This window comes from Corylus avellana, chromosome ca7 (assembly GCF_901000735.1).
Source record: "Corylus avellana chromosome ca7, CavTom2PMs-1.0".
Taxonomy (NCBI): Eukaryota; Viridiplantae; Streptophyta; class Magnoliopsida; order Fagales; family Betulaceae; genus Corylus; species Corylus avellana.
Genome location: NC_081547.1, coordinates 2,862,545 through 2,889,847, shown reverse-complemented (window position 1 = coordinate 2,889,847; position 27,303 = coordinate 2,862,545). Strand labels below are relative to the sequence as shown.

At 37.4% G+C, this 27,303-nt stretch overlaps 4 protein-coding genes across 5 annotated transcripts; 3 read left to right on the top strand and 1 right to left on the bottom strand.

Annotated features, from left to right (window-relative positions):
- The first annotated feature begins 935 nt into the window (after window positions 1-935).
- Window positions 936-13,098, top strand: LOC132186651 (WD40 repeat-containing protein HOS15). 2 transcript variants are annotated; one of them, XM_059600635.1, is made up of 14 exons: window positions 936-1,210; window positions 3,456-3,596; window positions 3,710-4,069; window positions 4,169-4,263; window positions 4,393-4,439; window positions 6,184-6,331; window positions 7,206-7,269; window positions 10,009-10,167; window positions 10,248-10,369; window positions 10,977-11,051; window positions 11,303-11,356; window positions 11,471-11,544; window positions 12,375-12,449; window positions 12,548-13,098. In XM_059600635.1, the coding sequence occupies exons 1-14, from the start codon at window positions 1,150-1,152 to the stop codon at window positions 12,765-12,767; spliced, it is 1,695 nt and encodes a 564-aa protein (XP_059456618.1). In that variant the 5' UTR covers window positions 936-1,149; the 3' UTR covers window positions 12,768-13,098. The 2 variants fall into 2 exon arrangements, with proteins under 2 accessions (XP_059456618.1, XP_059456619.1); XM_059600636.1 differs by having other exon boundaries at window positions 3,456-3,601; window positions 3,718-4,069.
- A 147-nt stretch (window positions 13,099-13,245) lies between these two features.
- On the bottom strand, window positions 13,246-15,487 carry LOC132187013 (pentatricopeptide repeat-containing protein ELI1, chloroplastic). The gene has a single exon (XM_059601167.1). It carries the CDS (start codon window positions 15,261-15,263, stop codon window positions 13,392-13,394), a length of 1,872 nt encoding a protein of 623 aa, XP_059457150.1. The 5' UTR covers window positions 15,264-15,487; the 3' UTR covers window positions 13,246-13,391.
- A 737-nt stretch (window positions 15,488-16,224) lies between these two features.
- On the top strand, window positions 16,225-18,901 carry LOC132187377 (protein NONRESPONDING TO OXYLIPINS 2, mitochondrial-like). Its single transcript, XM_059601671.1, has 3 exons — window positions 16,225-16,520; window positions 16,617-16,738; window positions 18,551-18,901. The coding sequence occupies exons 1-3, from the start codon at window positions 16,357-16,359 to the stop codon at window positions 18,556-18,558; spliced, it is 294 nt and encodes a 97-aa protein (XP_059457654.1). The 5' UTR covers window positions 16,225-16,356; the 3' UTR covers window positions 18,559-18,901.
- Window positions 18,902-22,238: 3,337 nt separating this feature from the next.
- Window positions 22,239-23,250, top strand: LOC132188575 (zinc finger protein 7-like). The gene has a single exon (XM_059603072.1). It carries the CDS (start codon window positions 22,530-22,532, stop codon window positions 23,121-23,123), a length of 594 nt encoding a protein of 197 aa, XP_059459055.1. The 5' UTR covers window positions 22,239-22,529; the 3' UTR covers window positions 23,124-23,250.
- The last annotated feature ends 4,053 nt before the right edge of the window (window positions 23,251-27,303 follow it).

Below are 27,303 nucleotides of genomic sequence, written 5' to 3'. Positions count from 1 at the left end.
TTATCACAATTTTCAATTATACCAAACACCAATTTTCAAAAATGACAATCCTACTGTAAGAGTTTTGCATGTTTATCAAAATATTAATACAGTAAAATTTTCATTAAAAAATTTAACAATTATGCTACCATGTGGATAAATAACCACACCATCTTTTATAAAAGATAAATGCCAAATACTATAGTTTTATCAAATATTCATTCAACAAGGTTGATACGGCACTCCTAATTAACATTTGGATTAATCTTTATTAAGTAAATAAAGAAATATCAAATTGTTGATTTGAAGTGTCATATCAACATTGGAGTCCAATAGTGTCAATTGCAACGATTAACAAGCATACAACTCTAACTAAAACTGTCACAATTTTGACTCCATTCTACCAATTCAAAACGTTTAAGATTTTTTCTTTTTTTTCTCGAGACCAAATAAACTAACTTATAGGAAAAACTTTAATTAACTTCTCAAACTTTTGGCGGCTATGCAATCATCTCTCAAAACTTAAGAAACTTTTAACTTTGTGTATTAAACTTTAAAAAATTTTAAATGTCACTCATTTGTTAGGATTTAATGTTAAATCATAACCGATGATGCCAAAAATACCCAAAATACCTATGTTTATAATAGATTTAAAAAAAAAAAAAAAAAAAATTGATGTCGGGTTGACCCAGTGCCTTGTTCTATATATATATTTTAAATAATTTTAAAAATTAAATAATCTTAAAGATAGGGATATAAAGACATTTTACCTACTCCTTTAATTTCAAACGCCCCCAATGATAAGAGTGACATTAAAAACTTTTTAAAATTACATAGGCTAAATTAAGAATTATTTAGGATATGTTTTTTTGTTTTTTTGGCTGCTTCCCTCGGAGGGTTAAAAAAGCCCGAGGCATGCCAAATGTCAAGTTTCTTATAATCGACAAAACCAAAGATTATCCACTTCAGTTTACGGTTTCCAGAAGTTCCTCTCGCTCCGCAACCAAAAAACCCCCCACCTTACCCTGCGGCCTCGCAAAACCCTCTTCCCCTCTACTTCCCTCTCTCTCGCACGCAACTCCAGCTCCGCCGCATGTTTGTTTTAAGCTTTATCCCCAGCCACTGAAGCCAGTGACTCCGCGACGCAACGAGACGAGACGAGACGAGACGATGACCTCTGTCACATCCGTCGAATTGAATTACCTCGTCTTTCGTTACCTTCAAGAGTCAGGTAGTGATGTTTTCTTCAGCTCCTCCAAATTTTACATTCTTTTTGATAATATTTTTTCATTTCGTGTTGTGAAGTAGGTTCATCTCTAGGGTTTATGTATAAAGTTGTTCTTAGACGTGTATTTATTGGAATTTCTAGGCTAAGGTTATGTGAGTTGCCGATATAAGCAGTCTAGGGTTTGATTAGGGCATATGAAAATCCAATTTCGGAAGAAGTTGCGTTACCAATTGTTGCCTTAGGGTTTGCGAATTCTAGTCGGGGCAGCTCCTTCCTAGTCCTCAAGAATTGATTATGTGATAGATTTTGTAATTTTTAGCGCCAGGATTTGTTTAACAGTGTGTAATGTGCGTGGATTACTTCTTGACTTCCTATCTGAGAAGTCAGTTTGGCTACCTGTGGAAAATCTTTATTTTGTTACTTAGCATGTTCGGAAGGTTTTAGTTTCATTGGTAGCAGTGGCGGAGCCAGAGTCTTGGCTCAGGGGGTCAAATATTTTTTTTTCCTATGCAGTACACAAAAGAATTGGGTAATAGCTCTTACCCTAAATCCTAAAAATGACATTAAAGCTGAATAAGAGAGGATAGTTTATAAGCGAAACCCACAAAAATACCTTATTCAAGCAATTGCTGTTTGAAAGATGACCCGTGGTACTTATAAATTCATTTGTGTCCTGCTCTTTGGCCGATGTAGAACAAACCTTTTTTTTAACACAATATACAAGAGAGTTGGATGAGGGAAAAAATGGCACTAGAGCTAAATAGGGGAGAATATTTTTTAATATGGACCCCTCTTATAATTATTTATTTTTTTATTTTTAATAGTAAACAAATGTTTATAAGAGGGTCAATATTTAAAAATCTTATTATTTCTTTATTATTAAAAACTTATTATTGCTGATTATTGCCCATGTGAGTGATGCTCTAGTGAATTGTGGAAAAGCTAATATGAATCCAATAATTAGCGTTAAAGACCTGTCAACCAAAACAAGCCTAGAAAGTCAAGGTTGAGAAGTGTGCTTATGGCGTTGAAACGGAAGCTTAGAAAAAATAAGTAAAAAGGAATGGAAGTTCCACAAAACTGTGTAAACAGTAAACTGCAGAGTTGGCGTTTAAACGGAAGTGTACTTTTGTGTTATCTTGACACAACGTCAGTTAAATGTTTTTATGTGACGTGAATTATATTAAACGGCTGCATTGTGATTAAATAACTAAAAACTTGAACAGGGCGTCATCTTCTTTGTTCTTTTAACCTAAATTTGAAACTCTGAGAAAGTAGGCTCTTCATCTTCTTTACTCTTTGCCGGTAAAGTCGATTGCCTCTAATGACTGACTGAGGGTGGGCAAGCAGGCATCCGAAAGACTTCTGCCAGGGTAAAAATAAAATTTTGGGGGTTGAGGGGGGGCAAAGGACCCCTCTCGGCCCCTGATTGGTAGGTCATGCTCTTGCTAAGAAGAGAAATTATCAGAAATTTTCAAAGAATGGTGTTCTTGGAGAATATTATATCCAGGTCGCAGAATGCATTCATTAGGGCAATAGAATTGATTCCCTAAGCCAAATGTAGATTCCTAAATTTGGATAAAACCCCCAAAAATGACCTGCATTGGCTTACCTATTGCTCCCCTAAAGGCACTGTAGATCAATCCAAAATTATTTAATACAAAAGTTCTTCTCTCTCTCTCTCTCTGTGTATTTGCAAAAGGATCTTTCTTTCGCATCCTGACCAGTGTCACACCTGCCTGCAAAGGTGAGGCTTAGGGCAAGTCCTTGCTCAAGGCGGACGGGCTTGTTGAGATCCCCTACATCCCCAACAAGGGACCCGTTGGGAATAGGCTCAAGAGGCCGTGCTGGCCAAAGGGAAGCCCGTGATCTTGGAGGAGAAGTTTAGTTGTAGAGCAAGGGATATGTATGAGATTCTGATGGATGAGAATCAGTGGAAGGTTTTACGCAGAGCAATGCAAGGATTAGCAAAGAGGTGGGTGGAGAGCTAAGCCTTTGATTTGTCGGTGACGGGACCAATGTGGAGTTGCAGGATGGGAAATTTGATGACTGTATAATGCATCTAAAATATGAAAATAATGCACATTTTCGACTTTTATTATTCATTTTCCATATGCTAAGCAGTTAGATGAGACGTTATAGTTGGAGCAACTTCAAAACCTTAATTAGCTTTTATTTTCTATTATATTTTTTTCGAGGCTCTTACTTTTTGTGTATGTATTAACTTTTCCTTGTCTTAATGTTGTAGGATTCACACATTCAGCATTTGCTTTAGGATATGAGGCAAGTATCAACAAGTGCCCCATTGATGGCAATTTGGTTCCACCTGGTGCTCTTATTACATTTGTACAAAAAGGACTTCAGTACTTGGAGATGGAAGCAAACTTGAGTAATGTTAGCATACCTAATTCTTTTGCTTTTCCTCTATCGTCCAACATGACTCTATAATACTTAGCTATCCTGCTTATCCCAGAATTCAAATTGATCAATGTTTGTTTTAAGCTTGTCAGAGCGACCCAGAATTGGATGAAGATTTCTCATTCTTACAACCTTTGGATCTTATCACAAAGGATGTTTATGAACTACGGCAAATCATAAAAGAAAAAAGGAAAAATCTACAAAAGGATGGAGATAAAGATAAAGATAAAGAGCTTGATCTAGAACACGAAGGAGAACGCAGACGAATAAGGGATAAAGAAAGACATGAAAGGGAGAAAGAACGCGAAAAGGAAAAGGATAAAGAGAGGGCGGAAAAGGACATGGAGAGAGAAAAGCAGCCCGAGGATCACACCGACAGAGAAATGGTTACAGATCAAGAAGATAAAGTGAATTTAAAACATAAAGATAATGGAGTATTTGTAGGTAAGTTTACTTTGATATTGAATTTCATCTATCTTGACCTCTCTTTAGGTATCCCTTATATGAATCGAGAAGTATAAAAATCTTTGGATGTATTTAAAGGACCAGAACCAATGGATATCTCCACTACCTCAACTACTCAGCCGTGTGAAATCCCTAGTTCTGATGTGACAATTTTGGAAGGACATACTTCAGAGGTATGAGCATGTCTCCATCCTCCCCCCCCCCCAAAAAAAAAAAAAACCTTTTCTGTTATTTACTCTTCTTCACTCGATATTTCAGCCTTTTGCCAGTAATAATGAAATCTTTTTGCTTTCTTCTTTCAGGTTTGTGCTTGTGCATGGAGTCCAACAGGTTCTCTTCTTGCGTCAGGGTAAGTATACCTTTTAGTTCAAATTTGTTATGCATATGCTTTTACATGCATCTTTCTTGCAAACTTGTTTGATATGTTTACATTTTTCATATTGTGAAGCATGTTTGGTATTGCTTCATTGCATATTCTGCGTGTTAGTTCTTTTTCATGGTGAATTATAGCTTCTGAAGGATTCAACATCAGATACGAACTTCCTAGAGAAGCAAAAGCATTGATGGATAGCTTATTATTTGTTGAGAATTTCTTTACTCATTACCGAAGCATTTATGATTCTCTAAGAATCTCTTTACTGATTATTTCAGTTTCTGCATTAAGTTATATTTCTATAGATCCTTACATCATTCCGAACATTACTATTAGGGCACGTTTAGTGTTTGTGATTAGCTTTCCCGAGTTTCTTGTTCTATTTAGGTGTTCTCTTGTATATGTCCTGTGTACTAGGGTTACGCCCCTCTGCTCTCTTTAGTATATACAACATTACTTATCAAAAAAACTATTAGGGCATGTTTAGTATGCAGAATAGACCTCTCTTTGATTTGGTTGCACACTATGCCTAGGAATGGCTATTCCCCTAAATTGAGGAATAGCTATTCCTCTAAAAAGTGAAAGGGGAGTAGCTATTCCTTGAGGAACAAAACGAGTTTCCCAAAAAGCGCAATATTTTTTTTTCAAAAAAAAAAAAACCACTTGGTCCTCCTTTGCGTCACCGTTGTTACTGGACACTTTCCGCCGAGAGGTTTAACGGGAGAGCTCTCGGCTTCCAGAGAAGAAGTGGCATTTTGGAATGGATGGGGATGCCCGCAGGAGGCGAGGTCCTCCTTGCTGGACTAATGGTTCATCCACATTGTGATGACGGACGCGACCTACATGTGGGGCTTGGTGGCGGGGTGTTCTTAGTGCTTCATCGTGGCCACAACAACCTTTGCCACATCTACCTCGCTGACCTCCTGCCCTCCACTGTCGGTTGCATCATCTACTTCAACTCCCACTTGATTATGGTGGAACGCGGCCAAGCTGTGGAGCATTGATCTCGGCAATCACGTGCTGGGTGCGCCCGAGTACTACCATGTGAACTTCACAGCAAGGATCTGGGTGAAGAAGACGTAGGCAGTGTCATTGAAGGGGAAAAGGGCGTGCTATTTCAACATAGGATTGATGGTGATCAATCTGAGGAAGTGCAAGGAAGGGAGGTACATGGAGAGGCTGGAGAGCTGGATGAGGGTGCAGAAGTGGTACAAGACCACCCCCATGGCTAATGGGGTGGTCGCGGCCACCCCCCAAGCTTCGTCGGAGTGGTCTTGTCCATCCCGGGTGTTATGTTAGGGACTCAAGGTGGTCAGACACCAAAGAATGTTGAATGTTTTCTTTTAAAAAATTATTACTATTGTTTATTTATTTTATAAATCTTGGGTATTTTAGTAATTTTGATTCAATTCCATTAGAAAATCATTGTTGTCACTAAACTAAAGAATTGGAATGGTCATTCCATTCCAACCCTTTGTACTCCCAATAATAGTCATTCCTCTCTTCCTAAAGGAATGACCATTCCGTGTACCAAATTAGTGCCCTTATTATAAAATAGACTGGCATTATAATATTTGCAGTTGGTCAGCAGTGAATTATGACATTATGCACTAGTCACTTAGATTTGTGGAATTTTAGATCATCTTTTGTTATGGCATGGGAACACCATGCAAGGTTGTGAAAGTAATAGTTTTTGTCATATGCCTTGTACAACTTCTAGATCTGGAGATTCGACAGCTCGTATATGGACAATAGTGGATGGTAGCTCAAGATCTGGTTCTAATGGTCCTTCGAACGTGCTGGTGCTGAAACATGTTAAGGGTAGAACAAATGAGAAGAGTAAAGATGTTACAACACTTGATTGGAATGTGAGTTTTATCACACTATTCTGTATTAACTGCTATTTACTTCTGAATCCGAATTTACAGTTTGATTTTACCATTGTTAGTTACACCATCAAATTTTTTGTCTAGGCTTGCATGCCATATGCACATGCTGTAAAAAGAGGTGCTTTTGATGTCTTTGCTTTTATTCTTCTGTAGAATATGTGCTGCTTGTTTGGATTGGTTTATTTATGGAAAACCTTGTTTCTGAAATTCTACAGAACCAAATATTTCAATGCTGGCAGAGAGCCTAACAACAAGAGTTTAGTTTGGTCCTGGTCAATTTCATGTTTAACGTTGGAAAATTTTAGTGACAAAAACTCTATATCCTACTTTTATATAATTATCTTAAACATACCATACATTCTGAACTCTTCAAACATAGGAAGCATGCCTTGGAAAAGCTCAAAAAGACATCCCATGGCTAAAGTGTTTCTTTGGTCAACTGTAAGAGTAGAATCCACATTCCTGCCTCACCCATTTAGATGCGATTATCCATTAATAATTATGCCATGACAGCAATTGTCAAGATTCAGAGCTTAGCTGTCCGAACCAGGTGGGAAAGGATCCTGTTATAAACCCAAAGGATGCTTCTTTCTTTCATTCAACATGTGGTTGCACCTTAGGTTTTCCACATTATTGTGGAGGGATTGGTTCCCTCTTTCTCTGCATTAAGAGGAAGGATAGCCATTCGTATTAAGCAGCACTTTTTGATTACTAATCTATGGCCAAAGTTTTTTGTTACTTCTAAATGTGGGAATACTTTCAAGATGTTAATTTGATGGTGACTAAGCTTCATGCTTATATTGGTGTCATTTTCCATGAAAAAGTTTTCATACTTTTGCCTGCCCTTATGCAGGGGGAGGGGACGCTACTTGCCACAGGTTCGTATGATGGGCAAGCAAGAATTTGGAGTACAAATGGTAAGCTGTCTTAGCCTCATTTGTTGTAAATATCTGCATCTTGAGAAATTGAAGGGTAGAGCAGATAAAATACAATAGACCAGCAAGAAAGCAAGTTAACATTATCTTTCTTGTTTCATGCGATGTTTTTTCATACATTGAAGTCGTGTGCAACTTGCCATGTTTAAGGCTTTCCCACCTGACAATTCAAGTGAAACACATGCATCGTGATGATGTCACGGATAAGCAGACTATTTAAATATATATACACACACACACACATGTTTCATAACTCTTATGTGCGTGTTGGCGGGGCTTGTGTGCACTTGTGCTGGTCTCCAACCTTTTGCTAAAAGATCTGTATCTCAAGAGGAGGGGTATGAGAAGGACTTGTATAGAATAAGTGAATTACAAAAGCATCATGAAGAATTAATTTATGCACTATTGAGCTTCTTGCCCAGCTGTCAGGCTTTGTAGAAGCCAAAGCAAGAAGCATTTCTAGGATCTATGATGTTTGATAATTTGCATTGTGTTATCAGTTGAAGCTTTAGTTCACCCTAGTCTTGAGAGATGTTATTGTCGATTTAATGGAGTGTTATTGCATTCTTAGGATGCAGTTTAGTTTCTCTTTTTCCCCCCAAGGCCAACAAAGAGACAAGAATAATCCCAATTTATTCTTTTCAATAAGACAAAAATATCCCTATAAATTCAAAAAAAGAAAAACTAAAAACTAAAAATAAAATAAAATAAAACTAAAAACTAATATATATATTCTAATTTTAAAAAAGGGGTAAATATTTTCAAGTCCCTTCAACTAATAGTTGTTTTTAACTTAGCCCCACGAGCTGACAAGTGTGACACTTGGAAACATAAGATTACACTGTCAAAAAGGCCATCTTGTCACCATTAGACGATCGAATGAATGGAAAAGTGGTCATGTATCTTGCACATGACCAATTTGACCAAAATCTTCCAAACTTTGACCATTGAAAAATCAGATTTGCCATTTAAAAACAAAAACTTACCTTAAAAAGAAAAAAAGTCTGAACATAAGTCTGGGGATAACTTGGCACAGAGCCAGCCCCCAAATTTCAATTGGGCTGGGGTTATACCCTAACCCCTTTGTTAAAACACAGCAACCCGTTTCCCCTTTCCTTCTTCTTCACGAAGTTTCCCCCTTACTCCTTTTACAAGTCGAGAACGAGAGTTGAGAGAGATCACGAGAGCAGTGGGTAGCAGTTGGAGCAGAGGATCTCAACCCAGCTCTGGCAAGTTCCTAACTAGGAAATTCATTTTGGTAGGTAATTAAGTTTTAATCAATCCGGTAGTTATTTTGCTGGAATTTCTAGGATTGTGCTTTTTGAGCGAATGGGTAGCTTGATTTTGAAGTTGAATTTGGTTGTGTATTGGCCGAATTGGGTTTGAGGTGTGATGGTTGGCATTCTCGGTTGATGCTGGCTGAATAGAAATGGGTGTTGAATTTCTAAGTTGAAGATGATGATGGGTTTTATAGAATGGTTGTCATGTTGAGTAAATTCTGATTTGGTGTTTTGGTTGAATGGTCGTATTGATGGGGGGATGGTGAGTGTGTTTTGGATGCCAACCGATTGAGGGCCTGAGCTCCGTTAATCCTAAGTTGCTTCTACGGCCACAAAGGCCTTCAGGAGTGGAAGTCTTAGCAAGTTTCTGCAAGTTATTACCGGGTTCTATGTGATTCTGGAGGGTTTCTTTATGGTGGAGAACGCGAGGAAGGCGATTAGGGTCGATGAGCACTTTCCGGACAGCTTGACCACTTCCATGGTCGACGACGTCTTCTATGTTCTGCATAGTTGCTTGCAAAGGGAAATATCCACATCCAATATCAGCTCCATGGTGGCAGGGTTGAGGGGTGCGAGTAGTTTGTTGGGCAACGAGTATCATGAAGCTTTGCAGCAAAAGATGAGAGAGCCCATCCTCGGTGCTAGGCTGTTCTTGGGTGGTGTCAGCGTGCAGAAGACTGTTGCCCATTTTCTTTTTTAAATTTTTATTTTTTATTTTTTATGATTAAATTTGATTTTTGTTTTTTTTAAAAGGGGCATTTTAGGAAGTTTCTGGTCAAAAAGGCTTGCACAAATCCACTTTTTCATTCAATATAATTGGATCAGCTAACGGAGTGTCCTTTTTTTACTCAAAATGGTAATTTGATGTATACAAGTGTCACACTTGTCAATTTGTGGGGTTAAGTTTCAAGTGGGTTTAAATATATTTACCCCCCCAAAAAAATGGGGTGGTTGTTTTACCACCCCAAGGGATGTGGGTGCCAAGCAACCCCCTTATGAGTTTATGGGGGGTGGGGTGGTTCAGCCACCCTATGGTGTGTGTTGTTTTATTTATTTATAATTTTTTGTTTTTACTTTTATTAAGGATATTTTTGTTATTGGGGTACATTGACCAATCGATCCCCCTCCCCTCGGCCCCCACCCCCCCTTTTTCTTTTTCTTTTTAAGTTTCTTGTCCTTTTGGTTTTTTCTCATGTGAAGGAAATATACATATGTATATAGATACATAACCTAAGGTCTATAATATCCTCATGTACTTATCTAAAAAATATCTGCATGTATGTACTAGGCCAAATATTTAAGAAAGTGTATTGGTCAGTTTGATATCTTCCAAGTGGTGCTTGATATATTTACACATGTAGTTGGAATCAGGATTATATGCGAATCTTTGTTACTTCGCAAAAATTTGTGTGTACCGATTATTGTTGTTATCTTTGTCTAGGTGAATTAAGGAGTACTCTTAGCAAACATAAAGGACCCATATTCTCTCTAAAGTGGAACAAGAAGGGTGATTATCTTCTTACCGGTAGCTGTGATAAAACTGCAATTGTTTGGGATGCAAAGGCAGAAGAGTGGAAACAACAATTTGAATTTCATTCAGGTGCCTTATTTGATTAAATGTTAAAAACGTAGTGTCTGTCTTGTGATTAGGGTTTAAACTTCAATATTTGTATTGTATAGGTCCAACACTTGATGTTGATTGGCGCAACAATGTTTCATTTGCAACAAGTTCCACAGACAATATGATATATGTTTGCAAGATTGGAGAAAACCGCCCTATCAAAACTTTTGCTGGTCATCAGGTATGTTCTTGGATCATACTGCTCATTATTATCATCATACTGCATAAAATTCAGTTCCTCTCCTGCAGAACACCTGTTATCATATCAATTTTCTTTTGTGAAGAGTTGCTTCAAGTATGGCTGGTTAATTTGGGGGTTGAAGGTAGCTTAGATTCAAGCTTGGACCTGACCCTTTTTTAACTGGGGTCAAATTTGCTCACCTTATTATTGTTATTATTATTATATTTTTTGGATTTGTTTAGAATTGGGTCTGGCTTGGATTGCTTCTTTAAGTATTGCTTCTATGTTTTCGTATTCATGCCCAACTTTAGGACTGAAGGAGCATTTTTACTTGGGAATTGCCAGTGCTACCTCCAGGAATGTTTCTGTCTACTCAAGATATTTGAATTCACTCTTAGATTAATCAAGTAGCAGACCTAAATTACCCCAGTTGGGTTGGAACATGATTGTTATTAGTTACTGGAATTGGCTTATTGTAGCTAAATCTGTTGACTTTAGTTTGCTGTTGAATGTTTGCAAAGCATTAGACCAAAATAAGGGCATTGACTTGTGAAATGTTGCCATTCTGCAGTTTTAATTGCTAATCATGAATTTGTGGCAATTTCAGGGTGAAGTTAACTGTGTCAAATGGGATCCGACAGGTTCTTTATTGGCCTCCTGCTCTGATGATATCACTGCAAAGGTTGTTTATGGTACCCCTTCCTTTTAGTAAATTGATTTGCATCTTATGTTTTGACATAGATGTTTGCTCTTGGCATTAATTGAGTGTGTGCCTATGTATTTGTATGTATCTATGTACTATTTTCAATTCGCATGTCAATCTTCAAGTTAATCAGATCTGTTTCATACAGTTTCATAATTTTTCTTCGCTCATCTTGCTTCTTGGTAATGAGACATATATTGTTCTGTTGGGTTTTCTGTTTTATGGTGCAGATATGGAGTATGAAGCAGGATAAGTTTGTTCATGATTTAAGGGAGCATGCTAAGGTACTACTGAGATTTTGTCTCTTTCTCAATCTCATTGTGTTTGAGTGAATCTCAGCTTATGCACTTCTGCTCTTATTGGATTGATCTTAGCAGCATTGAATAATTGTTTTGCAGGAGATATATACCATCAGATGGAGCCCCACTGGACCAGGGACGAGCAACCCTAACCAGCAGTTAGTATTGGCTAGGTATATGCTGCTGCTTTAATAAATTTAAGTTTCACCAGTCTTCATTTATTTATATGCATCTGTGTTAGTTATCTAGATACTCTTCTATTTGATACTTCTATAATCACTGTTGTTAGTTGATCATCTGACTTCTTATTCCTTGTCGAAAAATGCTTTTCATTTTGATTTCACACTGTTCTAGAAAATGTGTTTTTGTAATGAAAGTTTTGCATAGTGACACAGAATTATTAATTAATTGCTGTCTGCTGTGGAACTCAATTGAATATGAAGTGTTGTTACGCTAATCTTTAGTATCATTGACTAATCTTGTATTGCTAAATTTGACATCTTCGTATATATAAATGTATTGAACTTAATGAGGGTTTCATACAATACAATTAAGAGTTGGAGTGCATTGGGAGTTGAAGTCACCATTGTTTTGTAATTGCTTCCATTGCCTTTTGGTCTTCAATACTGGTCAGGGTTAACGTACACTTTAAAAGTTATGGATTGGTCGGTCGTCAATCACCTATATGTAGAATGTAGTGATGGAATATTTTCTTGCATTAGTGTATGATGTGCTGGTCATTGTTTTTCCTCCCCCTCTTCATTTTTTGGCTGTTGCTGGAGTTTGGCTGGGGAAGCTGCTTATGTGGTGCAAAAATAAATTATTTTTTATTAGGACAAACTAAGGTTTTTCAGTGTCACGATCTAAATAAATGTTGATGTGCATAATGCTGACAAACCTGCAACACACAGACATATGAAGCTCTGTAGGATATACTGTACTCTTCATTCACATCTTACTAGTTTAAAATTTAAAACATTCTGTTGGTTATGTTTCTACACAGTGCATCATTTGACTCAACTGTGAAGCTATGGGATGTGGAACTTGGGAAACTTCTGTACAGCTTGAACGGACACAGGTACCACCTTTGCTACTCTGTCCTTGATGTTATTAGATGGTAACATTAACTGCTGAGATGATTTTGAATCTTACTAGTGCTTTAAATTGGAACTCCAGGGATCCAGTATATTCCGTTGCATTTAGCCCAAATGGTGAGTATTTGGTAAGTGGATCTCTTGATAGATCCATGCACATCTGGTCTTTGAAGGAAGGCAAGATTGTTAAGACGTACACTGGCAATGGAGGCATATTTGAAGTCTGCTGGAACAAGGAAGGTGATAAGATTGCTGCATGTTTCGCCAACAATACAGTTTGTGTTTTGGATTTCAGAATGTAAGGCCTTAAAAGTATGCCCTACAATCTCTCCAGTTTGCTTCTGGGCGCTTCCTGGTCTGCGAAGCCTATGATTTCAGGACTGATAATTAGCTATGTAGTTGATCTTCAAATTTTAGCCGTAGAGATGATAATTTAGATGGGGATGGGGGAAAACTGTATTTTGGCTGGGTAGGCTATGCGTTTTAACCATAGATCAGGCATTTACTCACTTATTTTGATAACCTTTGTAACTCGTGTACTTTATTGTCAAACTGGCATTTACTGCATTGTAACCGATTATGTACAGAATTGTTTGGATTGGATCTATAGAGTCCATGATGATTTCTAGTTTACTTTTCTTTTGCCAAGGATTGTTGTTTGGAAAATTGTTTGTTTCCCTGTTTTATTGTGTTTACTTTGTTTTATTTTACAGTTTGATATTAACAGATGAGCCTAAAGAACAATCCCAACCTCTTAGATGTTCAAACAAATGAGGGAAATTTGGAGAATTTAATAGCAATTAGTGTCGGAAGATATTCATATTTTACACTAGTCTGACTGCCAATAAACAGTAGTAGAAGAGCCTGCAGAGAAGTTATTCTGAAGAAGAACCTCTTTCAGCAGCCGAAATTGATAAATTACCGAGTCACCAGTAATCCCCACAAGAGCATGAACCGTTCACAAAGTGGTGAAACCGGTTGCGGTCCCTCATCACAATCTTACGTCCGGTTATCTTTGAAAGCAACTTGGTCACAGCATGACAGTCCAAACATACACGGAGGTTCTTTACAATCTTGATTGTAGTCCCCGGACGAGTACTGATGAGCCCGAAAGAAATAGCCAGCTTCTCGCTATGAACTTCAAGGGATTGCTCCTTTTGTCTCTCCTCCAAGTCATGTAACACGATATCTGTCTGTGGGGTGTAACCGTGAGCCTTGAGCCAACCATTTATCTCCTCTAACATCATGTAGATTTCTTTGCTCTTTGGGTGTCTCCTATCTCCAGCAAGAAACTCGTGTACCTTATTATTTACTTCAATTGAGCTACAGCCAGGTTCCTTTTGTATCCCACTGTCTTTCATCAAGGTCCTCACCCTTGCTACACCATACCAGTTGCCAGTGGCTGCGTATATGTTCGAAAGAAGAATATATGTTCCCGAATTGGCAAGGTTCTTGCCAACCAGAAACTCTGCAATTTCCTCTCCCAAAGCAATGTTACCATGGAGCGTACAGGCCCCAAGCAAAGTTCCCCATATGACAGGATCTGGCTCAGTCTCCATGTTTTTGACAAGCGCATATGCTTCTTCTAAATGGCCAGCACGCCCAAGAAGATTTACCATACACCCATAATGTTCAATCTTTGGCTCAATCCCGTATTTGTCTTTCATTGAACGGAAAAAACTCCATCCCTCGCTTACCAAACCAGCATGACCGCAAGCGCCCAAAATGCCGATGAAGGTTATATCAGAAGGGCGGTGTCCAATCCCACACATTTCATTAAACAACTGCAAAGCATCTCGACTAAATCCATGCATTGAATACCCCACAATCATTGAATTCCAGGCAACGACATCCCTGTCCTTGATCCTATCAAAAACCAACCGCGCATCCTCCAAACTACCACACTTGCTGTACATATCAACCAACGCGGTACCCACATGAACATTGATCTTAATCCTGTTGTTCTCAATGTAAGAATGAAGCCATCTACCAGACTCCAAAGCCCCAAGCTGCCCGCAAGCAGAGAGCACAGACAGGACAGTCACTTCGTTAGGCTTTACTTTCCCTGCCAACATTTTTCTAAACAATAGCAAAGCCTCATTTGGCATCCCACTCTGGGTATACCCATCAATCATCACATTCCAACAAACCACGTCCCTCTCCTCCATCTCTTCGAACAATACTAGGGCCTTGGCAAGCTCCCCGTGCTTGGCATAACAAGTAATCATTGCCGTCAAAGAAACCAAACTCTTCTCAGGCATAGCATCAAACAACTGTTGCGCAGACATCACATCGCCCCCTCTAGCATAAATATCGATGAGACCCGTCTTAACGTACGAATCCGAATCGAACCCGAGTTTGATCGCTTGGGAATGAAGTGCCTTTCCCGGTTCAAGCGGGCAGGACTTCAAGAGCGCAGAGAAGGTGAAGCAATTGGGTTCGACACCGTGAACCAGCATTTGTACGTAGTAGAAGAGTGCTTGGTCGTGTAGACCGCGTCGTGCGTGGCCGTGGACAATGGCGGTCCAGAGGAACACATTGGGGTTGTGGGTACGTTCAAAGAGGGCGAGAGAATAGTCGAGTCGACCGAGAGAGGAGTAAGAGCGCTGAAGCTTGAAGTTCAAGATGGGGTGCTGGTGGAGGCCGTGGCGGAGGAGGGCGGCGTGGACTTGTAGAAGGTGGTCGATAGATTTGGGCTTGTCGATAAGGAAGGCAAGTCTGTCGACTGTTGGGGAATGGCGAATGGTGGTGGTTGTGGGCGGTGGCGGTGGGGTGATGAGAAGGGTGGCCGAGTACATGGTTGTGTTACCGGGATTTAGTATAAAGCCAACGGCTTTTCAAACATCTGCCGCCATGAACCGTTGAGTTTCTTGATTGTTCATTCCCGCGGTTGGACACTAGGATTTCTTGTTTTTATAAACCCTTTTCACAATTGCCTGTTGGATTGCACCGAATCTCAATCATTCTATTTCTATCGGCCTGTACTAAAAACCTTCATGTTAAGCGGACATAAGACTAAAACCTCGCCATTCCAATTGCTAAGAGAAAATTTAATTTTACGGCCCTAATTTCAAACATTTAAGAATGACCTCTCATGTCTCCAAGAAGTAGTTTAATCGGCTGGGACCATGCTTAATAAAACGGAGGTCACTAGTTTGAATTCTTCTCTCTCCTCTTGTGCGGACATGTAAAAAAAAAAAAAAAAACAAAAAACAAAAGAATGGCCTCTCATCCCTTTTGAAACACATATTTTTCAAATTCGATAATACTAAGTTTATTTGAATTGAATAATATCTAGTCAGTTATATTAAAATAATTTTTTAGAAAACAAAAATATTCTTCAAATATAACTAATTAGATATTATTTATTTTAAATGAATTGAAAATAATCCTAATTCTTCAAACTTTACCATGGGACATTATCTTTTGACAACACTTTTTTGCAATAATTAAATAATTTAAAATTTAAAATACTTCAAATATATATATAATTGCTTGCTTACTACGAAAAAGGAAGTCAACGGCTGAAACTAAAACGGCGAGGTTCTTTTTAAGTAGTAAATATATATGACATACTCGGCTCATTATTGGCGATATTTTCGAGTATATATTGGGTACTCACTGATCACCATGCTCCCTAATCCTTAACGTATCACTTTATGACGCGTAAGCAACAAATTGATTTCCCACCAAGCCCCGACGCACGGAATATATTATATAAAGTGAACCCTCCCCCACGAGAAAAGAATTGGGCCGGGCTTTGTACAATTCTTTCGCCGCAAGAATCCGTACGACACTAGGGTTTAAGAATCCAAATCCCTTAAAAAAGCTTAAACCCTCAGTGCTGGAACTCACAATTACGACAGTCACACTCACTCACCTAGAGAAACAATGGCTTTGCGCTCTGGATCGCTTTCAAGGTCTCTACTTTCCACTGTCAGATCGACCCAAATTCGACGCTCCTCCTCCTCCGCATCATCATCATCCCTCCGCGGCCTCATCCGCCCTCCGGCTGCAACTTCTTCGTTCCGCCGCCCCCTCTTCACCACTCCTAGGTACCACACTCTCTCTTCTCGATTTCTAATTCTACGGTTCAGATTTTTCCAAATCAGCATCAGAAATGGATTAAAGTAATGATATTGTTTTGCAAGGGCTATGGCGGGAGAATTCGGGGGCGTTCAATCGCTGACGCCGATGCACAACGCTCTCGCCGCTGCTCGCCTCACTTCTCACATTTCTGTCAACGTGCGCGCTTTCTGCGAGTTGTCTCAGGGTTCGTAATTTCCACGGTCGCTCATTTTCTCTTTTTCTTTGCGAGTCTTTGCCGTATAATTATTGACTGCTATTTCTGCTAATTTTACGTTTTGTTGTTTGTTGTTACGATTAGTGCTAGCGGTTTATTGATTTTTCCGCTAAATATGTCTCTTTTCTCATTCTACGAGATTTTTAGGTTTGAGGGTTTGCGTGAAAGTGTGTATGCTGTCTCTTAATGCTAGAAGTGGAACCGGTGGTGTTTGGCTGTTGTACTGAGTGGCTATAGATTGAATCCTGGATTTGGGGTTCATTTGACATGCATGACAGATAATTATTATGCCCCATTATGGATATTATTGGGTGGTGCGGAGAATTTTTTTAGGAAGAGTAATACTAGAAATTACACTTTTATTCCAATATTATCTCATCCTGCCCTTAATTTTTATTTTTATTTTTTATCAAACGCTAATTGGCATTACAATGGGATGGTGGTGGGATAAAAGTGTGATTTCTAGCATTACTTTTTGCATAATGGTTTACTTTGTTTTGCTGGATGGGTATTTGTTCTGTGGCTGTCATTACTATTGTCGAAAGTAAGTAATCTCGTTGATAAGGCATTTTTCTTCCTAGGGTACGATAGAACTTTGAGGCTCTGCATCTTTAGCCACAATTGATTAATATATAAGAAAAAAAAAATAGTACAAGTGCGTGTGAATGATTGGTAGGTTGGGACTGCTTGCCGAAAGCTAATGATCACAGCAAATTTGAAATTAAAAGTCTACTTCAAGTTTTCTTATTGAAAATTGTAGTTACTCTGAGATCACTATTTTAAAAAAATTTATTCATTTTACTTGTGTAAAGTTTTCACAATTAGTTTAAGCTCGGTATGTCAATTTGTGTAGCATTCGTGGTTTCACTATGTCTCTGAATTTCTTTAGTGTTTTGCCTACATAATCTGGATCTTTTTCTTTTTTCTTTTTTTTTTTGTCTAGAATCGAGTTTTTCTTTGTTGCCAAAACCATTGGATTTGGATGCCTCGGACTTGATTATCTAGATTGTGATAACACCCTTAAGATTGACTCCATTATTTGGGTGTAGTCCAAGTACACAGACATATAGCACCACTGAGATGAGGAAGTTTTGAGTGAAAAAGTCACTCACAGTATGAAGCATGTGATCATTTGATTCAGTTGCATATCTTACCAGGGTCATACTTTTGAACTGTTTATCTATTGGTGTTTCTTAAAGTTGCAAAGGATTTTGAAGCTGTTTCAATATAAAGTTATTTTGCAAATGCTGTTGCCAAGAAACAAAATGTAATGTATTTCTAGATATTTTTTAGATATGAAAAGTGAGAACTCATTTATTGTATTTTGCATTTTTAATAGGTTGAGCCAGATCAGAGGGGAGATTTTATTTGGGGTACTAAGATGGTTCTTATTTTCTTTTAACCAGTGAGTGTCTGTTTGGGTAGGGAGTAAAGAGGTGGGGAAGGGGTGTATTTGATAAGATTGTGATGGATTCGATAATAGATCATAGTTGTGCTGAGCAGTATGCCATGGTTGAATGGTTGATCATATTCTTTTCCCTAAATATCTTGGAAACTCCTGTTCAAATTTGTTGGCTGAAATCTTCAGAATTATCAATACAATTTATAATGTATTGTTAGAAATTTAATACTTGTGGATACTTGGCTTCAATCCTATGTTACGTTTTATACGTAATTTCCTTGAGAACTTACCATTTTACTTGTATTTGAGCAGTGTCTATGTCATGGGAATTATTGTAACTTTTCTGCTGATCAACATTCTGGTATTTTGCTGTGTTGTAGGTACTTGAATGGACTGTTTGATCTGCACATCTGGTGCAATGTCATATGGGGTTTGAAGTACATCATGTTGGGGAACTCCACAAGCGTCTTGTCTTGATGGGGTGTAGGGAGTAATTTTAGAGTGTTATCTAGTTAGATAGGTTTTATGTTAAAAACTGTCATGTTCTTCCTAAAAACTCACAAAGAGATCCTGCTTTTCATTTTCGAACTCATATATATGAGTTCTTGCTTGACTTTCGGATATCTTACTAGACTTTTATCCTTGGCTACTATTTTGTTTGACCATTTTGAGCCCTGTATATTTTACGTTGGGTATTCTACAGTAATGGAATTTCCTTTGGGCCTTGGTGACACCCAGGAATTCTATAGAATGTGGTTGAATTGGTGGGTCACGTTCCACATCAGTCAACCGCAGGCAATCTCGTTCTTTATTTTGAAGAATTATCTTTTGTTGTGACGGCAATATGAAATTCTAGGCTCTGGCTTGATATGACAATTATTATTTCTTTGGATGAATAGGAAGCCGATTGATTTGTTGGTATGAAACAGTGGAAACAGGGCTCAATTTGGGTCGAAACTGTGCGCTAATGACACATTAAAGTGCTATTTTTCTCAAGCACATGCAGGTGTTAGAGCTCCGCCAGGCACTCTGTCCCTCACTTCTTTAAGCTCCAGTGTCCTGTCTCCTTTTAATTCGGACGTAACAACAAATTATGGGTCTTCCATGGTGTTGATATCTTTCAATCTGAATTTTGGAGTCGGGAGTTGGTTGGCAGAGCTATTCCTAGTTGTTTTCAGCCACTTGCTTGTACTTTGGACACCTCATATTTAGGGTCCATTTAGATTTGTGATTTGAAAAAGTACAACTTCAAAATGTGCTATTTGAAAACGCAATTAAGCGCACCACTAGACTAGACGATAAATATTTTGCCATTTTGGTTTAAAAAAACTAAATCGCAGTGACAAACATATCTGAAGGAAAATTTTGCCCTATTTATTATGTGGATGCCTCCTATGCAAAATGAGTTGCTTTTTGGGAAACATTATGCATTTTAATTTCAAAACCTTAATGTCATAATTTATTTATTTATTTATTTTTTAAAAGAGGTTAAATTTGAGGGTGAATATAGTGTAGAGAATATGTCATATACCCAACCTGGATGGTATGGATCGTGACATCTGCTCTGAAAATGATCAAGTTGGTTCTTGAAAAATTAAGCAGATTGGAGAGTTGCGTGGATTATTTATGCATGTTCAAGCGTGCCGTTGTAGATCATCATCAATAGACTTTCTGTTGTCTTCATTTGAAAAGGCATTCATGTTCTGCAGCCCGTAGCATCATGAAGGTTTGAACTGTCTGGTTTCATGTTGGTTCAAATCCTCGTTGGATTTCTAGTCAACCAGAAAATGTGCCTGGTCCGATCTTCAAATCATCAATTGGAAAAGCCCATGTGCGAAGGAATTGAGAGTTTGACGTTTTTTGCTTCAGAAATAGTTGTGGGGCCTTAAAAACTGTAATCTTGCTCGTAGTTTTTCAATAATGTACGCTGAAATCAATCTGCTAGTTCTGAAAGCTTTTTCGAATACCAAATAAAGTAGGAAAATTTTTGAGAGGGACCTCCTCAATGGGAGTGACAATTTGTGTTCACGTGTTCCTATTTAATTAAACATATGAGGCTCCTCAAATTTAGCAGCAAATTTTGTGTTTAATTCGTCTAAAAAATTATTAGTCCTAAATGTTTTTGGATTGTGTCGAAGCATAATTATAAGACTATATAGGTCAACCTTAATCCAGTCCGTTTAACTAAACAGGTCAAACTTTTCAATTATAATCCGTTAATTTGGTGTTGGATTTGTATCAAATTTGTAAATCGTATTAAAAATGATTGAACTTACCTACTCGTCTCTGTTTCTGTAGGAACCAGATCCAAAAGAACAAGGATGCCAAGGGTAGTGTTGGGTCATTTTCTTGAAATTGATCTCACGAACAAAGATCCTCATATTCTCACGTTACGACATTCCACCAAATTGAAGTACCTAGAGAATATATCAGAATAGTCCAACAAAAGTTCTTGTGTACCATATATAACCACATGAAACTACTTTGAGACCTATCCTCCTAAAAGAAACCTACTAGCTTTAGTAATTGCCATGAAAGGTTTGCGTTCGTCACTGCGTTGTCATGGTAAAATGCCATGCTGAGAGGCATAATTCCTTCCTCCTCGAATCAGCACTTACCTGGCATCCAAACTGTTGCTTGCTTGGATCTTTGTCAACAAATGCTTTTCACTTGATACCCAGATAAGATTGTGACTCCATATGCATTGCCTTTGCCTAAAAGCTACATGTCTATGTTACTTAGTTATTTGTTCAGATCTATGTTACACTTAAACTTAGTCCAACTGAAGTTTTGTTTGATGTGTGTGTTTTATGCAGAAAAAGAAGAAAGAAACTCCGTGTTATGATAGGTTAAGTATTTAATCAAATCAGTATCCGATATTTTTAGGGCTTTCGGATCAATTATTAGTTTTCACGGAACCCTTAACCTTTAAGATCATAACACTATGTTAATTATTGATATCTTTGTTGTGCGTCCCCACGGAACCGACTACCGTCTATTATTAGTTTTCACTTTTATTCCTACTATTTTTGGCTTATATATGAGATACCAATTGACATGACAAGTCTAATTTCCACGATCTGACTCATCAATCCAACACCACAATTATATTATCTTAATGAAGCTTCACCATCACAGCTGCCTTCATCAAGCACCCTATGTGGGGAAACTGTTTTTTCTTTTTCTGTCTTTTTGAAACAATAAAGTTGTATTAGAACATGAAGATTCTGATTTATGAGAATAAGCACAAGTGGTTTCTCAATGCACTCCTCCTACTGTATGTACATAAACTACATATTGATAGCCCACTACTTGAAGACACACACAAAGATCCTCTTGTTTAAAAGAAACCCAATTGAAATTGGTGACACCCCATCTCTGCTGCATACTTTTTATCACCATTATTGCCTATAACCTGGCCCCAGAGTCCTCAAAATACTTGCTTTATTAACATCAAATAACAGCCTCTCCCCTCACTCCACTATCTTCCTTGAAGCTTATCATCTATTACTCATTGTAAACAAAGGTTTTCTTTTGCTTGCAGACTAATCATAAGTGAGATAATCAGTGAATACTTAATAATTTTTTTCTCTGCTTTTGCTAGGCAGATAGACAATTAAACGACATCAACCTTACCAGAACTAGTATGATGCTCAATATTTAGGAGCATGACACATCCAAGGGGTGGTCCATTATATGCAGAGCAGCATATATGGGGGTGTTTCAAAACTGCAGAATGGAGCGAATAGGATATAAAGAGTATTGTGCTTGGTTGGGAGTCATGTCAATCCAATCAAGCTACATCAATTCATATGCTATACAATTTACATAACCCGAAAAAGGGTCCATCACATTTTAGACTGATATATTTATTAAGTTCACAAGGGTTTCGAAGTAGTTTGTCTGGTCTAGTCAGCAGTTAATGTTATATATTTTAGAATGGAAGAAAAAGAAGGGGGTGAAACGATAATTTTGCTTTCTTTCTTTGTTCATTGTGACTATAAGTGGCATTGTCAACGTTAAAGTGCTGTTCTATATCAATGTAAATAGAATCCTGTAGTTGATGCTTACAAGAGAGGTGAAAGAAAATCTCATGAGGGAATCCTAAGCTTTATATGAGCAACAACATCAGACGACATAAGCATTTTCCCCAGAAAAATTATGCATCAAAGGGTGGGAGCACCAAAGATAATTGAGATGAAACCCAATAATCCACTGCCCCTCCCTCCCTCTTTATGCCTCTCTTTCTCCTTGGATTATCCCTATTAAAGAGCAAGCACCCCACTTATTCAAGCCTCTGCAGCACAAAATTCTCATTAATTAACCATCTAGCTAAATTGGAAGTGTTGCCTTGCTGCTATGACTTCCCAGAGGGAGGAGGAAGAGGCAAACAAGATATCAAATAACAACCACGATGCAGAAACCAAGACAAGTGAAAATGAAGAAATAGGTTCGGGAGACGATAACTTGGGGGAATGGTTGAGTTTAGGGCTCAACAGAAACGAGTCCTTCACAGTTGGAGACTCTGATTCCCAATCAAAGCCTGCCAGTAACAAGGTTTTCTCTTGCAACTTCTGCAAGAGGAAGTTTTTCAGTTCACAAGCATTGGGTGGTCACCAAAACGCGCACAAAAGAGAAAGAGGAGCTGCAAAAAGGTACCAGTCTCACAAGATGATGATGACAACAACAGGGTTTCCCTTCACGCCTCGATCACTGGGAGTCCAGCCCCACTCGGTCGCTCGCAAGCCGAGTAGTCAAGGGTCTGCCATGGTAGCGCGATTTGGTGATGCCAATGCAGGATTTGGGATGGCATCGACACCGTTCATGCTAGAAGAAGCAATGGATTTGATTTGGCCAGGAAGCTTTCGCATGGACAAGTTGCCTGCAGAGCAATCATCAGATGATCATCATCATCATGTACATAATAAGCTTGACTTGAATCTTCGGCTGTGATATAATATATTTACTTTTATCCTTCTATTCGTGTTTCAATTTATGTTAATGTCCTTTAATCCCATCCGTGTAATATGTTTCTTATGCTCATCCTTCAAATAAATCAAATATACTAACTAATTAGGTGCATGTATGGGCTTCATCTAAATTGAAATGGAGTGAGATACTACTACTGAAGGATTCTCGCCATGCCTTTTGCATCCTAGCTAGAGATCTTAGACTAAATATTGGGAGTTGCTGCAAGTGAAAAGGTATCACACTTTTTTTTCTTTTTTTTTTTTCTTTTTCTTTTGGGTATGTAGAATTATATGTCACCAATTCATATAATTATATGTAGAATTAATCATCATAATGAGATTGACAATTCATTAATAAATGACACTGATTTGGCTTAGGTGCTGTAAAAAAATATTTACGGTATATGTGCTGTATTTTTTTCGACGGTCTAAATTTAATTTCTTTCTCTTTCTTATGAAATTCTTGTAATTAAATCTGAACCGTTGAAAAAATTACAGTATGCTCTCTATCGGACATAAGCCACATCCAAATGACATTGAACCTGAGATGAGAGATGCTAGTGCAATACGCACTCTCATGAGTCATGACTTCCTGCGGTTAGATTTGTAAGTAGCCCCTAGGGTTAGAACTACCCTAGTCCCTCTTGAAATTTTTAAAAAGCCTAAAAGCTTTTCAAAATGCTTTTATTATTATTATTATTATTATTTTATGGATTGGAACCCCCCAATAAGAAATCCTTCCTTCTTTTTCTTTTTTCTTTTTTTTTTTTCTAATATTTTGCCCCCCTCATCTAAAATTTTGATTCCTGAATGTTCCTCCCAAAATTTGAGAAGTTGCAATGTTCCCCAAACTATTTAATCCCTTCACATTACCCGATTTGTTAGGGTTTTTTTAAATCCTACTGCATCTAATCAACCATTAAAAAAAACACACACACACACCATGGGAGGTGACCCACTGCATTGCCATGGGTACTGTCCATGACCAGGGAAGACCTTAAATTTAAGAATAATTGCATTTTCATTTATGATAGAGGCTTACTTCACACGTGAGTCACATGATGCGTTTGTCGGCCAAATTAATAGAAAATTCTAATGGCAGGGGTTTAAGTGAAAAGACTTCAACTCAAAGTTTAGAAGACATAATAATTGATTGTAAGTTTTAGGAAGTAATTAAGTGTAAGTTTTATCTTCTTCTTTTTTCTTTTCTTTTTTCCTTTTTTGCGAAAAAAAATAAAAGAATATATTTGGGCCAAGTATATTTCAATGGGCTCTGGTCCAATCACCATTATCCCAAGTCAACCCAACGACCAACAACAGAGTTGGGCCCCCATGATCCGTGAAGAAAAGAAGAAAAAAGAGTTGGGGCACATGAACTTACGAGCTCTTCACAGACCCGACGTTTGAGGGTCACTCTGTCTGCCCCCACTTTCCTAAGGGGTTCTTTTAATTATTATTTTTTCCCCTTTTCTTCCTTAATTATTCATATTTTTGCTACAATGTTATTTTCATGTTAAAACGAGACCTTGGTTTTCAAGCTCGTGGAATTATTTCAGTCCATCTGCCTGCTGATAAATTATGTAAAATCACCATCTAAGATTGACAGTTCATCATGATTATCATAATACTGACAATTCATTAATAAAATAAGGACTCTGCTCCTCTTTGTAAGGAAAAAGCCAGGATTCATCGCTTTTGTAGGTCATCATATATAGCTTTTGATTTATTGAGAGAGAGAGAGAGCAAAATATGGGTACTTTTACGTAGCTTATTCTTTTTTTCCTTCTTATACCAAAATGAGTGATTATTATATAACAGAAGCGGCCCTCGATCACTATAAGCTTAAAATCATAAGAATGAGTGGATTTACTTATGCTATAATATTAATTAAGTTAAATCACTATTTATCTCAAGTTAAATCAACACTTATTTTAAGAGAGATAAATGGTAATTTAAGCCTTCATCTATATATATAATAGCAATTTGCTACAAAGGTTAGGCTTGGCAGCCCCATTTTTTTACAAACTATATTGATACATATGTCCAATATTCTCTTACATCAATGTTTTTTTTTTTTTTTAAATATATATATATAAGTAAATTAAAATTAGAGAGGAATAGACAAGAGGTCCATTATTAAATCAAACTCGGTTACCCATTATGAGGGGAACAAAAATATATGAAGCAGAAAACACAATGGGTAGGGCATGAAACATATATATATATGAACCTAGCATGCGCATATGGACCAATTTCTGGCACTATTGTAGGCTAGGCTCAAGGCTAGAAGGTAATTAGATAGTCAAGTACTACTATTAATTCATAAACAGGAATCAAATTAATAGCCTATGACGATAACCTACAACAGCCATGTGAGGTTAGATGAGAGTGTTAATACATATCATATGCATGCCTTTTGACAAGGATGATCATCTACCAAAAAAGATATGCATGTATGATAGACCTAGCTAGCTAGGATTCGGATGATCAAATATAAAGCCTATTCATGAATGATGATGATGCTCTCTGTACAACACCCGTGTAACATTTGACATTACTTCAAAAGCCTTGATCATTGATTCCCATATTGCTCCTTTCAATCACCCTCACACTAATTATAGCTATAGACAGACAGCTGTACAAACTACAAACCCTCCTTGTTTTAACGTTAGTGACAAACACTATGCTTACAAAAAAAAAGACAAAGGCTACATATAAAACACACATATTGCATGCAAAACCTCAATCCGTGAATCAAAAGCATGTCATTGAAGTAGGGATGATCATATATTGAGTTTGAATCATGTTAAAGTATAAGTAGAGGTTAATTTTAATTCGATACATTTAATTAAACAGGTTAAATTTTTCTGCTAAAATCTGATAATTTTGTATTGTATTCGGTTCGTGAGTCGTGTCAAATCACATATTAGATTTGAATCGTATCAATCTAAATCACTAATTTTGTATTAAATTTTTTGTCGGGTTGATTGCTATCAGCCCTACGTGAATTTGGTCCTTCTCAATAACATGATTTATGGTTCGTGTTGGTCCATGGTGAGGCATATCCTGACACCTAGTAATATTCGGAAATAGTTTTATTCCCTACGTGTTGGTATTATGATTTGCTTAGCCTCACCGTTTGTAAAAAGTCTACATGCATATGGGGTCAAGTAAAGAAATTAACTTTATGATCATTTAATATATATATATGGAAAACAACAAAACGTTATCGTTTTACTCTCGTCATATAATTGGTCTAGTCACAAATGCATTAAGGTTGGAGAACAAATGGACCCATGCTAACCAAATTGAAATTGAAATCCGTGATTAGTTAATTAGATGGACCGACTTGCATGAACGTGCAAGCATGGTGCGCGCATAAGGATAAGAAAATCAATTAATTAATAAGCTAAAAAATAAATAAAAAATTGTCGAGTGAAAGACATTTTCCTCCTGCCTATGCTCCCACGTATAACTAAAGAAATGAAGAGTAAGGGGAAAAAGAAAAAAGAAAAAAGAAATACCTAGTGCATGCGTGCTCAACTATATTCCAAAAGAAAGAGGAAAAATAAATAAATAAAAATAAAGAGAAATTAAATGAGGAAGAGTGAGAAAAGGACCCAAGAGATTTAAGGTGTACGTAAGCCTTAGAGGCTCATGGACGTTTGCCGTTCATAATACCTAATAGGGTGATATTTTTATTACGTTGACTTTATTCTTTATTTTTTATTTTTTATTTTTTATTTTTTGATATGTCTACATAAGAGGGGGAGGGGGATTCGAATTAGTGACTTCTACTTCATAAGACGTAGTCCCTAGCCGATTGGGCTACCCCTTAAAGACATTATGTTGACTTTATTCTAATTGCATTACAATATAATGTATTTAAAAAGATTATGTTATACCATAACAATACAAGTATAGTACAATGTAGTAGGTGAAAACTATTTTTAAAGTCAAAGAATTAGGTCGTCAATTTGTTAAATAATTAAGTATAAATTTTTCTAAGCCTGAATCACTAAGGGGGGACAAATAAGAGTAAGAGTCTGTTTAAGATTGCGTTTGAGAAATAGAGTTTTTAAGTCAAAAAGAACTTTTGGGCAAAAACTTCATTTGTAAGTTTTTGTCAAAAGTATTTTTTAGTCATTTTTAGGCTTTTAATT

Bases quoted from the DNA above. Each gene is read 5' to 3' on its own strand.
- LOC132186651 (XM_059600635.1), top strand. From the start codon at position 1,150: ATGACCTCTGTCACATCCGTCGAATTGAATTACCTCGTCTTTCGTTAC. The intron at 11,052-11,302 runs GTTGTTTATGGT...TTTATGGTGCAG, and splicing joins CTGATGATATCACTGCAAAG to ATATGGAGTATGAAGCAGGA. The intron at 12,450-12,547 runs GTACCACCTTTG...TTGGAACTCCAG, and splicing joins TACAGCTTGAACGGACACAG to GGATCCAGTATATTCCGTTG.
- LOC132187013 (XM_059601167.1), bottom strand. From the start codon at position 15,263: ATGTACTCGGCCACCCTTCTCATCACCCCACCGCCACCGCCCACAACC.
- LOC132188575 (XM_059603072.1), top strand. From the start codon at position 22,530: ATGACTTCCCAGAGGGAGGAGGAAGAGGCAAACAAGATATCAAATAAC.
- LOC132187377 (XM_059601671.1), top strand. From the start codon at position 16,357: ATGGCTTTGCGCTCTGGATCGCTTTCAAGGTCTCTACTTTCCACTGTC. The intron at 16,521-16,616 runs GTACCACACTCT...TTGTTTTGCAAG, and splicing joins CCCCTCTTCACCACTCCTAG to GGCTATGGCGGGAGAATTCG.